Source organism: Propithecus coquereli, unplaced genomic scaffold (genome assembly GCF_000956105.1).
Source record: "Propithecus coquereli isolate 6110/MARCELLA unplaced genomic scaffold, Pcoq_1.0 Scaffold516, whole genome shotgun sequence".
NCBI lineage: Eukaryota > Metazoa > Chordata > Mammalia > Primates > Indriidae > Propithecus > Propithecus coquereli.
The window spans coordinates 609265-624273 of NW_012151019.1; the positions used below are offsets into that span (position 1 = coordinate 609265).

The window sequence follows — 15009 nt, forward strand, 5'->3', positions numbered from 1 at the left end:
GAATAATCTTTAGTTTGACAAGTATATAAAAGAAAGAACTTTTGGATTCTTCTCTCATTTGAAGCTACATGTTGTTGATTTATTTTTATTAACATTTACTATTTAGCATGCTAATGAACCAAAAGCCGCTCTAGTACTGAAAGAAGGAACACAGTATTATAATGGAATGAATACATGATTTGGAGTCAAAACACATGTGCTTGAATCATAACTTAATCACCATGGCAATGTGTGTATTAAACTAAATTTTAGTTTCCTTTTATGCAAAATAGAGGTAATAAATATGTCACATAGTTATTAAAGATAATAAAATGAATTGGAATAATATATATGGGAGCATCTTATAAGGTATATTACAAATATTAATTTTTACTATGCCTTGCTAGAAAATTAAGTCTCCTGAAAGGTCCCAATGATGCCTTTTTCACCTTTATATTCCAAGTCAGGTCTGTCATATCATAGGCATTCAAAATAAGCTAAAGAGAACACACCAAATACCCTTCTCTTTCCTATGGAATTTTACCCTAAGCAATGTTTCTTAAAATGTATTCTTCCGATTATCAGAATCACCTGGAGTATTTGAATGCATTTTTTTAAGACTCTAAAATATACTATTAAACTGAACTCTCTGAAGGTAGAACAGGGTGTCTACAATATTATCAAGCTCCCCAGGTTATTCTTACACATACAAAACTTAAGAACTACTGCTTTTTGGAGATAAAATGGACAAACAGACCATCTCCTCTAAGGTTATTTTAGGTATTGGGAATGTCTAGCAACTTGGAAAACAAGGAGGTAATTTAAATTGGGATGATTTCCCCTTTACATAACTGGATTACATTCACAAAAAGATGTAAAATAATCTCTTTGCTTATAAACTCTGTTTTTTTTCTACATTGATAAGATCAAATCCAAATAAACAATGTTCCAGTTTATTATATGTCTCAAGTCTACTGACAACCCCCATACTACACAGGTTGAGCATCCTTAATCTGAAAATCCAAAATCCAAAATGCTCCAAAATTTAAAACTTTTTGAGTGTAAACATGGTACCACATTGGAAAATTCCATATATAAGTCCTTAACGCAAATTTTGTTTTGTGCATAAAACTATTAAAAATATACAAAAGTACTTTCAGGCTAGGTGTAGGTGTTTATGAAACATAAATGAATTTCGTGTTTAGACTTAGGTCCCATCCTCAAGATGTCCCATTATGTTTATGCAAATATTCCAAAACTCAAAAAAATGTGAAATCCAAAATGCTTCTGGTCCTAAGCATTTTCAATAAGGGATACTCAACCTGCATAAAATCTGACATGTAAGACAAAAAGGATTCCTTGGAAAAAAGTTTACAGCCCCAAATAGTAAGGATTTCTTTTTTTTTTTTTTGAGACAGAGTCTCACTCTGTTGCCCAGGGTAGAGTGCCGTGGCATCAGCCTAGCTCACGGCAACCTCAAACTCCTGGGCTCAAGCAATCCTACTGCCTCAGCCTCTCGAGTAGCTGGGACTACAGGCATGTGCCATCATGCCCGGCTAATTTTTTTTTTCTCTATATATTTTTAGTTGTCCAGCAATTTCTTTCTATATTTTTTTAGTAGAGATGGGGTCTTGCTCTTGCTCAGGCTGGTCTCGAACTCCTGAGCTCAAATGATCCTCCCGCCTCAGCCTCCCAGAGTGCTAGGATTACAGGCATGAGCCAAGACGCCAAGTCAGGATTTAATTTCTAAGGCATGAGAAACAACACAAAATAGTTTATCCTGTTTTATAACACCAATCATCAGATTTTCATTTTACATATAACTAGAGGTAACAGAACCCCCAGACAACATCTAAGCAGTTACAAACACAGTGCCTTGGAGTCCTAGTGTTTCCACCAGGAAAGCCTCAGGGACTCCAGGGGAAAAGGCATGGGTTCAATCACAGCAATTCAGTTTTTATCTCTTGTGAGTCCTGGACTTGTAACGTTTTATTTTTAAAAATCGATCTGTTGCTTTAAATTCTTTTTGAAAATTTTTCCAAGTATTACACAGAAAGGGAAACTGAGGCTGGGAGAGAAAGATGGTGTGACCAAAATCACTTAGAAAGTCACTGGCAGAATCAGAATACAGGTTTTTTTTTTTTTGAGAGAGAGTCTCGCTGTGTTGCCCGGGCTAGACCGCCGTGGCATCATCCTAGCTCACAGCAACCTCAAACTCCTGGGCTCAAGCAATCCTCCTGCCTCAGCCTCCCGAGTAGCTGGGACTACAGACATGTGCCACCATGCCCGGCTAATTTTTTCTATATATTTTTAGTTTTAGTTGTCCAGCAATTTCTTTCTATATTTTTTTAGTAGAGATGGGGTCTTGCTCTTGCTCAGGCTGGTTTCGAACTCCTGAGCTCAAACAATCCGCCCGCCTCGGCCTCCCAGAGTGCTAGGATTACAGGCGTGAGCCACCGCGCCCAGCCAGAATACAGGTTTTCTATTTTCTACTCCAGGGTTCTTTCTGATACCAAAAGCTCTACATATAGCTTTCTATGTAACACTAGTATTTTTACACAGTTTTCAAAAACTCATAAAAATTTTACTTACCTGAGCAATATGCCTCCAATGGCCAACTTCGGACTCCAGTCTTGAAACTTCATTTGATAATCTGTTTATTTCTTGTTGTGATGAAATTATGTCACCAAAGTCCATGCCATCATCATGGAAAGCTGAAGCATGACTGAGCCCATAACCAAATGAAGAAGAAGCAGTGGTTGTTGGTACACCACCAGCTCCTGAATGCGCTGACTGAGCAGCTGACTGCAGTTTCAGAAACTGTTCCTGTAGCGCAATCTGTCTTGCTTTAAGATGGCTGATTTCTACCTATATATTTATAATGCATGTTTTAAAGAATGCACTTTAAACATACTGACCTTTTTATAGATTTATAGTATTAAAAGCTCCAATAATCTAAGATTATCCAATGATGGTACTCTATTAACTATGGTAATCATGTTTGTTTTTTAAATAAAAAGTGTTACAGTTAGGCAAGATAATAAATTAGGTTTCATAAATCAGAAATTATAAGCAACAAATGCCTAAAGATATTTTATACAAAATCCTTTCTTCTTTTGGAAAGAAGAAATTAAACTCCACAAAGGTTTATATAATATAAACTCAACAGAAAAGTTTATAAAGTTCTTGTTAAGTTAGTGATAATCAAACTGAGTTGGGAATTACTAAATGTAACACCCTTTCAATTATTACTATTTGTTGACACAGGGTCTCTGTTGCCTGGGCTAGAGAGCAGTGGTATCAACATAGCTCACTGCAACCTTAAACTCCTAGGCTCAAGCGATCCTCCTGCCTCAAGTTCCTGAGCCTTTCAGTATTTTTATGGATCTAAACATAGCTTGGGCCAGGCGCGGTGGCTCACACCTGTAATCCTAGCACTCTGGGAGGCCGAGGCGGGCGGATTGTTTGAGCTCAGGAGTTCGAAACCAGCCTGAGCAAGAGCAAGACCCCGTCTCTACTAAAAATAGAAAGAAATTAATTGGACAACTAAAAATATATATATAAAAAAAAAAAATTAGCCGGGCATGGTGGCACATGCCTGTAGTCCCAGCTACTTGGGAGGCTGAGGCAGAAGGATTGCTTGAGCCCAGGAGTTTGAGGTTGCTGTGAGCTAGGCTGACGCCACGGCACTCACTCTAGCCAGGGCAACAGAGTGAGACTCTGACTCAAAAAAAAAAAAAAAATTAAAAATAAACATAGCTTGATTTATAACTCATAAAACATTCCTAAATACATTACAGTGAAATATACGTGAAATAACTGTAATAACTTTTACCTCTTTCTGTTGTAGCTGATTTCGGTAACTTGTAGATTGCTGCTTTATTTGAAGCTCCGATGCTTCATGCTTCTCTTCTAGATCAGTACAAAGTTTCTTAAGTCTTTCATTCTAGAAGTAAATATTTTCAACAAAAGAACGCAAGTAAAACATGTTAGTAATAGCTATGTGCATGGCATTATGAAAAATGTATTGCTTCACACAAAAAAACAATGTTAAGTCCGGGCGCGGTGGCTCACGCCTGTAATCCTAGCACTCTGGGAGGCCGAGGCAGGAGGATTGCTTGAGGTCAGGAGTTCAAGACCAGCCTGAGCAAGAGTGAGACTCCAGTTCTACTAAAAATAGAAAAAATTAGCTGGGTGTCCTGGCACGTACCTGTACTCCCAGCTACTTGAGAAGCTTAGGCAGGAGGATCGCTTGAGCCCAGGAGTTTGGGGTTGCTGTGAGCTAGGCCGATACCACAGCACTCTAGCCTGGGCAACAGAGCAACCCTGTCTCAAAATAAAAAAAAAAAAAAGAAAAAAGATGGAAAATATAAAAAGTCCCAGACAGGCCAGGTGCTGTGGCTCACATGTGTTATTCCGGCACTTTGGGAGGCTGAAGTGGGAGGAAGAATGCTTGAGCTCAGGAGTTTGAGACCGACCTGGACAACACAGAGAGACCCAGTCTCTAAAAAAAAAAAAAATTAAAAATTTAGTCAGACTTGGTGGCACAGGCCTATAGTCCCAGCTACTCAGGAGGGCTGAGGCAGGACGATCACTTGAGCCCAGGGGCTGGAGTTTGCAGTGAGCTATGACGACACCCCTGCACTCCAGCCTGGGCAACAGAGAAAGATCCTGTCTCCATATAAAACAGGTCCCAGACAGAAGTCTGGCTTTTAAAATATACTTTCAAATTAAAGTCACAAATGTATTAACTATGTTTATATAGAATATGCCTCATTCTAAACCAAAGGGGAAAAATTAACATTTTGCTCAGCTTGAGTTACTACTAAGAAAAAGCCACTGATCAATGTTTTCCCATCCTCATGGGTTTCCCTCATAACCAGTACCTAGCACAAAGTAGGCACTACACGTCTAGTAAATGAAGAGATTATATGTCTGAGCTTTTGTTTACTCCCCAAACAGAACTTTTTAAAAGAGATCTTTTTAGAAGAGATTTCTGGCTGACCTTATAGGTAGGAGGCTAAAATCTCACGGTTATTTGTTTGCTTGTCCCCCAGGCACCCTAAGGCACCTCCGAAAAATCTAATTTGAAAACCACTACTAGAACTCAGTTTGTCCTCGTTAGTATAGTGGTGAGTAAAGTAAAAAACAAATCAGATGAGAAATATATGAAATTTATATAAAAATAAAATAATTTTAAAAAATAGAGCTGTTTAAAAACTGCTGTTAGAAATATACAAAATAGTCTAATTCCATAAACCTAGAAATCACACACAGACTTTTGTTTTAAGATGTTGGAAAGCATGAACAAAATTACTCAAATTTTATGTACCTAAATATTAAATTATGTTAACCTATTATCATTCATTCCTTATCAGTTGAATGAATATAAGAATATAATGAGGCAAGAGAAATGGACACTAAAATTTTCTGTAAAAAGGGATTTATAAATTATTACAGATAAATTACTAAGCATTTTATTACTGTATCTATAAACACAGTTTAACAAAAATGAGAAAAAGGAGACTGATGGTGGAAAAGAAAGCTCCTGCTAAAAGATGAAGACTTTGTAATTTGGGGATGTCATCTGTTTTATTCTTAGATTCTAGCAACTTCTGATGTCAACAAATATGAAAATTCCTATCCAGGAAGATTATATGAATTCCCAGAGAAAACCGATTATTCAAAGGAATAATTACAACAACCACAAATCCTGATGTGGGACTCTAGTCCCATAAAACTAACACAGACCTTGGTTATCTTGAAGAAATCGTAAGAAACGGGACCAATGGTCACACAACTAATTACCTTCTATTCTACTGGCTGACTTTGCTTAATTTTCTGTGAGCTGTTAATATGAAAAATACAATGCATAATTGAGTGACACAATATACTGAAGTCACAAAAGTCCATTCTAGGCTTTTTCACACAAAAATACCTTAGGTTATTTGTTTCACTGATTAATAAATAACTAGAACTTAAAACCTGTGAATTTGATCAATACCTACTTGGTTGTCTGCCCTCATCTCCCTAAGTCATACGAGAGTCAGAAAGGTTGAGAAAGCATCCTAGGAGAGATTCTCTTCATATGGCTGAACTCTTAACATATCAAGAGAGTTGTCAGGGGTCATACATGGAATATGGAGCAGAGGAAGCTCGTCTGAAAGGAGAAAAGAATAAATGTACACAAAGAAGAGCAGAGTGAAGTATAAATGAGAAAGACAGAGTCCTCATGGCCTCCAGTTGTAGCTGCAGCCCCTTCCTAAAGTCTGGCTACATTTCTGTTCTTGGAGTTCATGAGACACTTATCCTTAAAATGTTCCACTCCCTTAACCCTTGGTATACCATCAGGGTCAACTGGAATTAATTTTAGTTTTTTTCTTAAGCAGTTCTCACTATTGGTAAGAATTGGTATTTATGACTTTTTTTCCTTCTTAGAGGTCTTCTAACAAATAAAGAGAAAATTTAGCTATTGTTTTAATAGAATAAAACTTATTTATCTTAAATTATCATAAGGATACATTGGATCCTTTCATAAATCTAAGAATGATGGAACCATAATCATCTTGTTTTTTCTGTATCTTGAATCGTTTTGCTATTGTACCATCCTGGGAATCATTTTATCCTTATTCATCAATTATTCCCAACTATGCTAAAAATTACTAAAATAATAAGAAAATAGGAGACTTATGGAATCACCTAGAAGAATGATGCAGTCATGAAATAACCACTTTTCTGACTTCGTTACCTAAAGTATTGCATCATTTTAAAAAGGAAACAGCAGGACAGAGATACCATCTTTGAAGTCTTTTTTCTTTTTGCTTTCATTGAACACAGTTGAAAATTCAGAATTTTTTATGTTTGGACAAAGAGAAGAAAATTGACAAAGGAAAACATTTCCTAATTATTAGACAACTCAGAAGACGAACGCAAAGAGACAGAAAGAAGCACTCTAGAATCTAATGGTTATGGTGAAATTGATTGTAGAAGCAAAATCTCAGACAAATCTTCAAATGGCAATATTCTAGTTGAATTTTCTCAAACTCAAGAATTGATGAGTTAATGTATTTCCAAGAACAAAACGGAAACATGGTTTCACATCAGTCGTTCAGTAGGAAAATATTTTACTGGGCAATATTTTGCAACAAGGACCTGAACCATCTCATTTTGCTAAACAAATATGTAACAGTATTCTTTCATTATGTATGATATTTGTACACCAACATTTACTTGATATGGTTCATACATGGACAAATGCTGAAGGCAAGTGTATATACAAATGCAACTGGGAGGAAACAGATGACACAGAAATGAAAAAAATTCAGTGGATTGATCATTCTAATTGTTATTTATAAACTTAAGAGTGAATTGTAATCATATAATTACATAATTTATGTAAGAATAAATTGTAATTATGGAGCAAAGACGAAAGTCATCTCTTCAACAAAATTATGAGCCATCAAAGTTTTCAAAAGTATTGGTTTTAATAACATAATCAAGCAGAACAAGGAATAATGATAACCTCAAATATATTAGGGAGGTAACTGAAATCTGGAATCAGTATTTACAAGATAAATACATTCCAGTTAACGCATAAGAGTTAAGCAGTTTACCAAATTCAAGAACATTGCCTATTTTCAGTATATGTTTTCAAAACCAGAAAAATATGGAATAAAAACTTAGATTTGCTGTATTTAAGTTATTAAAATTTCTAATAATGTTTTTTCACTATCATTTTATTCATACTTCTGTAGATTTATAAAATGATTAAAAAAAGATTAAGAAAAAGATTTCTTGACACACACAGGATCAAGTAAGTTAGCTTAGATTAGCTGCTGTTACTTGCAACTAAAGAATCCTGAGTCAGCTACACGTGTTAACATCTGTAAATAAACCTAATTTCCTCTGGAAAACAAACTGCCCTCTCTATACTAAAACTTTCTAAATAAAATATTCAACAGTGTTGTTTTTTTTTTTCAACCATGTCTTCACCATATTGTCTTACAGCAGTGAGTTTTGAACAGGGATATACTGCACAGCCACAGAAGGGGTTAGGGTATAAAAAGTTAGCACATAAGGCGAGAATCACATATAGTCATAATTTCCTTAGAAAATAAAGTCCTTGGGAAATCCGATAGTCTGTTTTCCTCTAGTATTTGAGTGCTCGTACTACTCTGAATAAGAGTGAAACAAGGAAGCTGGCTTGCATTTGGGGATGTGTTTTACGAAAAACAAATATTTCAATTTATTTTTTTTTTATTTTTAGAGACGGGGTCTCACTCTTGCTCAGGCTGGTCTCAAACTCCGGAGCTCAAGTGATCCTTCCGCCTCGGCCTCCCAAAGTGCTAGGATTACAGCCGTGAGCCACGGCGCCTGGCCTAAAAACAAACACTAGAATACTTGCCATAGTCCAATGATAACACTGTAAGAGGCATTAAGAGAACTGAGATCAACAGAATGACACAAGATTTCTATTTCCCTTCTCCAGCTTAATACAGAGCAAGCGTTAATTAAGCAGGTTAACTTTATTTACTTTTTTCCCCAAATGTACACTAGTGTGTTCACCTAAGTTAATGCCACCACACACTTCTGGGTGGTTCTGTGCCAATAAAGGTTTGCTCAATGATTTCTTTAGGGACTATTGGAACAATTTCCTATGCCTTAAAAGAAAGAAACTATTACATTCATCCATCACTAGAGCACCTATTTTCCTTATTAGGTAATTACAGCTAAGGTCTTTTAAGTGCCACCAAACTGCCTCTTCAACTGAGGCAGAATACTATTGCAGTTCCTCTTGAGAGGTCCCTCTACTTTAAAATTCCACAGTCTCAGCTCGATTATCTAGACCAGAGTTCAATAATGCGTGTGAGTATATATTTTCTTACATCTAAATTCAGTTTTTTTTTTTAATGGGCTTAGTAGAGAGGAAAACGTGCTTACTACCACAGTCCTCTAAGAATATCTTTTGCTGAAATACTATTATATTATTAAGTGTTCCCTCACTGTTCTTATCCCAAGCCTAAATAGTTGAGTTTCTTTAGTCCTTTACAATAGATCCCACTTTTAAATGCTTTAATTTTCTTTATGGCTTCCTTTGAACCCTTTTCAAGCTTGACTTATCCCTATTAAACACAATGTCCAGAACTAGTCATGACTAGACACTGACTAATAATACAGGAAACTTAATTTGCTATTCCTCTAATCTTAACTTTTTTGTATCCAAATATTATTTTAATGTTACAGAATTTAAAAGCTTTAGATTAAACAGAATTGCATTCTTCATATCATATTAATAGTTAAATAAATGTATGACTGCAAATCAGCACACTGTTAAAACACAGTAAATCCTTGATAATGATAAAGTGTTGCCACTGTTACTTCTACATTTGGCAGTTTTCCTACTTCCAGCATACAGAAATAGAAATGGGAATATTAAAGAATAGCAAACTGCAGTAACATGTAAATATACTCTTCGTCTAAGGAAGGCTGATAAAAGCACAAAAGAACTGAGATAAACAAGAAGAGACAAAAGGTGGTAAGCAGTGCATTTAAAAAGAGTACTAAAATAAAGTTTGAATAACTTTCATGGCTTCGAAAAAGAACAATTTAAGTTTGATAGTAATCTTCAATTTTCCTTACCTCTGATCTCAAGACAGCATGAATGGCTTCAATTTCCTTTCTCCTAGAATTAGGAAATTCTGCTAAAAAGTAAACAGAATATTTGATGAACACCATATGAAATAACAAACAGGCATCTTCAGGAAAATATATTTTACTGAGTTTAAACAGAATAGTTGGCTGATATGAGAGCAAATTCAGAAGACATATCATTTGATTTTCATCACAACTTCCCACTGTCACTAATGCTCTTCACTGTCACATAAGTCATTCTTTTTTGTCTATGTCCTATACCTTAGGACGTCTATCTTTACCCCTTGAAAGTGTTCATTAAAATTTTGTTGTGGGAAATTAAGCTTTGCAAATTAAAACTCTTTCTCTGTTGTCTTATGCTGCTATTAAGTTTAGATGAAACTTACTCAACTAGGGCTTAAGGTCTTTTACTAACTTCTGCTCCCAATACTATCAAATAATTAACCACCTATAAACAAACAATAAAAATACACTAAGAGAACATTCATTTAAAGTAACAAAGACACAATTTATTAAAAATGGGAATGAGCTCAGTCTGGTTTTGTACATTTTCATTTAAAAGTAGAGTCAAAGCCCAGCAGTGCCAAAACACTGCTGTCAGAAAATCACCATCCACAGAGTTAGATACTTTTTCTAGGTACAATTAATTGTATTTTTTCATTACTCACAGCACTTTAATATTATAAAGATAACTTCTTCGAACCACAGTTTAAATTAAAAGAAAATACAAGCAGCATGTGATAAATTACAGTGACAAGCACACTCTTCTCATTTTGAAAATCAGAGGGTTGCTTCTGCGGTTGTTTGTACATCTTGCTTGAAACTCTGAAAGCATTATCTAATTGCTACTCTGAAGAGGACAAAGTATAATCTCATCTGTTTAGGAAGATAACTGTTAAAAGCAGCAACTGTTTCAAAAAGGTATTTAAAAGGTTCATGTAGACTCTACCACCCCCACCCTCAAACCCCCCAAAAGAGTCCTGACCTTTTTAAGTAAAGAGGAGATATTATGCAGACAAAAATATTCTGATTTTCTCAATGAGGAGAAACATAACATCTACCATTTATTAATGTTTACAATTTGCCAGGCACAGTTCTAGGCATTTTACACTCATGATTTCATTTAATCTTCTCAATCTCACGGTAGACATGATTATCCCTATTTAATAGATAAGGAAACTATGCCTTTTAGAGGTTAATTAGTAATTTGCCCAAAATCCCACAACTTGTAATGCAATCCATGGAAGTGGAATTTCAACCCATGTCTATCTAATTTAAAAGCCTAAATTCCTAACCTTGAATAAATCAGTAGAGTGTTTGGTAGAATCCAACCTTCTGATATTATAAATATAGACAATTTTCAAGTTGTACCAAGAGTGCTATTCTGGAACTGTTTTCTTGTTCATTGCTGGCAAAGGGTAAACAATTAATACTTGAATGAGTAAATAAACTGTACTCTGACCCTATTTTTAAATATTTTATAAAACCAATAAATTAGGTATTAAGCAAGTCCTAATGTAATACAAAGGGAAAAGAATAAAAGCATTAAGCAACTTTGCAGACTTCTGATCATCCACTTGCATAATTTTTATTGAGCATCTAATATGTACCAAGGAAGATGCCACATACTGGTAATATAAGAACCAAAAAAAATCCAGTGCCCACCCTGGGAATCAAGGAAAGAGATAAATTATAACTCAACATGGTAATTGCTGTCAAGATCCACAAATTCTGTTAGAACACAGATCACTGATCATCAACTCAATCTGCACAGGAGTCAGAATGGTTTCATCAGGTACCTGACATGTAAGCATGGTTGTACAGGAAAACTGTTTTCCAGGTAAAGGAGAAGGAGAGAAGGGCTTTCCATACAGAAGCCTGGAATTGTATAGGTACCTGACAAACTTCCATGTGGCAGAAGTTCTGTGTATAAGTGTGCATGTGTATGTTGAATGTGCATATGTATGGCAACTGGTATGGTAACTAGAAAAGGTAGGTTGAACCCAGACAGAATAGGTCTTGGCCTCCCAAAACTTAGAGGTTTGGATTTTATCCTGCAAATAATAGGTCCAAGAGTAATAAAGGAAAGAACAATTCTGACATAAGATGAACAAGATTTGGTGACCAAGTGGAAGCAGTAAATGAAAAAAGAGACAAGATAAAGACATGAAGATTTATTTATAGGTTAGAAAATTGAGTAGATAGTGAAATCATTAAGATTGAGAATACAGGAGCACATTTGGTGGGAAAACAAAATGAATTAAACCTGCAAGACGTACAGGATGGGGGATACATACTGTTTGGCTTAGGGTCAAAGGAATAACCAACTGTTTTCCCCTATCAAGGATACACAGAGAGATCAGTCTCATTTCCCACAGTTATCCAGCCCTTCTCTGCTTCTGACTGCCCTCAAGGACCCAGGCTTTCCTCCACACGTGAAGAAGTCCTTTCATGCCCATCCCCAAACCTGTCCCACCTAATGCACCACCCACTCAAGGGGAACGCCAAGCAGTAAAATGAATTTTGGTAGCTCCCCAGTCTTCCTTCCTTCTAAATAAACCCCCCGGAAATTCTAAATATAAACATTATCTATCAAACCATCTCTCTCTATTTCAACCAAATAAATATGAAGGCTCAGTTAAATCCAGAATTTTAAAAATTAGGCCAGAATGCTAACTTATAAATTGTAAGAGATAAAATTGTCAAAGGAACTGCTCTCATCCAAAAGACCAGTCCATTATCTCCCTGGAGCAGATCTAGACTGAAATTAAACAATTCTTTTTTTTAAGATTTTAATAAATTGAGACGGGATCTCACTGTGCTCAGGCTGGTGTCGAACCCCTGAGCTGCAGCTATCCTCCCACCTCGGCCTCCCAGAAAGATAGGATTACAGGCATGAGCCACTGCGCTGGCCAACAACTTTTTATATTCAAATAGTAATTGCTGAAAGAAATGTCAAGAAATCAAAATAGGGCGTGCGCAGTGGCTCAAGCCTGTAATGCTAGCATTCTGGGAGGAAGAGGCAGGAGGACTGCTAGAGTCCAGGAGTTCCAGAACAGCCTGAGCAAGAGCAAGAGCAAGACTCCGTCTCTACTAAAAATAGAAAAAATTAGCCCGGCGTGCTGCGCGCCTTTAGTCCGAGCTACTAGGGAGGCTGAGGCAGGAGGATCGCTTGAGCTCAGGAGTTTGAGGTTGCTGTAAACTAGGCTGACACCTCAGCACTCTAGCCCTGGCGTCAGAGCGAGACTATGTCTCCCAAAAAAAAAAAAAAAAAAATCAAAATAGTAATTAACTTTTAACTTAATCATCAATTACCACGTAACTCTGTGTCACTATTCATTAGTAAAACAAGATAAAGGACTTCAAAAATGAGCGAAGATTGCTAAGGATACCCTAAGGATAGGTATCTTCCCTGTTCTACTGTTGAAAATGGGAGACATGGACAATTATACACGAAAATATATTTTCAGCCAGAACGCTGAAATGTGACACCACAATAAGCAAAAATCTAAAATAACTAAATAGAAAAACACAGCCATGTTTCACTAAGAAATAATACACTCAAGACAGAAAGGGCAAGTCACCAAATGTTCAAATTATGAATTATTTCAATTGTTACAAAAATGGAAGAAAACAAAAAAGGTGACTGCTTCCCATACACAATTGTTCTAACTGTCAAAATTAAGGAAGATGTAAAAATCTGATCCGCCCCCAAACTGAGGGCAAAGTAAGCGGTGGGCGTAGAAGAACCAAACAAAAATGAACTCTACTAAACGTAGGAGCAGTTTCGCTCTACTGTACTTTGAGACGTCCAAGGTATTCAAAGGTAGGAGAACCAGAAGTCTTCTCCCGGACCCCAGTGGTCTTTCACAATAGAAAATAGGTTGACGAGACGCAAAGGAAGGAGTGTAAAGAAAAAAGGGAGGAGTGGCACTCCTTTGCGACGCGTCCGCGACTTATGACTGATGGAAGTGGGGACCAAACAGACGTTCCCGAGTGCCAAAAAAGCCGTCCCTCCCCTCGCTCCAGCTGTTACCTTCCACTTCCTCCGTGCCTTCCATCAGCATATCCTTTGTAAAGTTTGAAATATGGCCAGTGAGGGAAGCCAAGCTACCCCCTACTTGACCCAGAGACTGGCCCAAGCCAGAGCCGAGGCCCTCAAGCCAGGACGACATCGCTGCGGGTTTAGAGAACGACCGGGTCCGCTCAGAGAAAAGCGTCCAGCGCCGTCGGACGATCCTGCCAAATGTCCTCTAACCGCTGTATTCGTGAGACTATTCCGAAACACTCTGGATATGACAGCACAAAGCGAGGTTCCTAGGCAACGCCGGCTCCGGGGGTCTCCCAGCAGCCGGGCTCTACCTAGGAACGCAGAGGCCTGGCCTGGGACTTTAGCAGGGGCCCGCCTCCAGTGATACAGTCACTCACACAGGGCCTTCTGCTCATTCCCACGACTTCCCACCGTCCAGGTTGGGCCACTTCTTCCTCTGCTTTAGAGACTTTCCTCAGTTCCGTGGACAACTCCTGCCAACTCGACGCCGGCCGCCATGACACCCGCCCTGAAAGCAGCAGCGGATCATAGAGAGGAGCCGCGGTGGCGTAGAAGGGCCCTGTGAAGCCGCCGGACGTGTCCTTGGCGCAAGGGAGCATGGGATTGCGGAGGACCGAGTGCGAGCTGGACCGGACGGCTGCCTTCAACCCTGAGCAAGGTCAGCCTCCACGTAGCCAGTCGGCTTTGGCCGAGGGAGGGGTAGAGGGAAGAAGCAGCGGCGTCGCAACCGACCCTTGATGGGTGCTTCCCGAAGCCGGCGTGGCCCGGGAACGCTGCAGACTCTCACAGTGTTGTTGAAAACCGAGTGTTTTAATTCAGACTACAGCCTACGGTGCGAGACTTGGCTGAGTCGTTCCACTGCGCAGGAAGCGGCTGCAAATAACTTATCAAACGTTACTGTATGGATTAGCCAACCTCTGCAGGGCTACCCTGTGCCAGGCACTATTGGTAGGAACTGAGGATACAAAGATACAAAGGATGAGTTGCAAATTGAAATGTCCAGGCAGGAAACACTTTCTTCTATAATAGAAATTTCCTCTGGTGGCTTTCCAGCTAACAATTTAAACCCTAACCTTCTTTAATGTATGATGAGCCTTACTCATGAAGCCGATTTCACCTATGAAGTTAAAAGGCAGCCTCTTTTAAAACGACTCATTAGAGGACCGCATGACAACTTAGTAGAGAAGTGCCGTTCTAATGTACATGCGTTGTTGGCACTAGCTATGCAAGTGCCCAATCTCCCATGGCCCTCAGTTACACACTGCAGTTGAAACACACCAGCGTCCTGCCTTGCTTGCTTTCCTTCCTAAGGAAGAAAGGTTGTCACG

General features: G+C 38.0%; 1 protein-coding gene across 1 annotated transcript in view; it reads right to left on the reverse strand.

The window, feature by feature from the left end:
- Positions 1–14202, reverse strand: part of TRIP11 (thyroid hormone receptor interactor 11) — a 68448-nt gene extending 54246 nt beyond the window's left edge. The window contains 4 exon segments of the mRNA XM_012656742.1: positions 2538–2847; positions 3815–3925; positions 9619–9680; positions 13667–14202. Coding sequence (XP_012512196.1) covers positions 2538–2847; positions 3815–3925; positions 9619–9680; positions 13667–13805 — 622 coding nt within the window. The 5' untranslated portion in view covers positions 13806–14202.
- Positions 14203–15009: the final 807 nt, after the last annotated feature.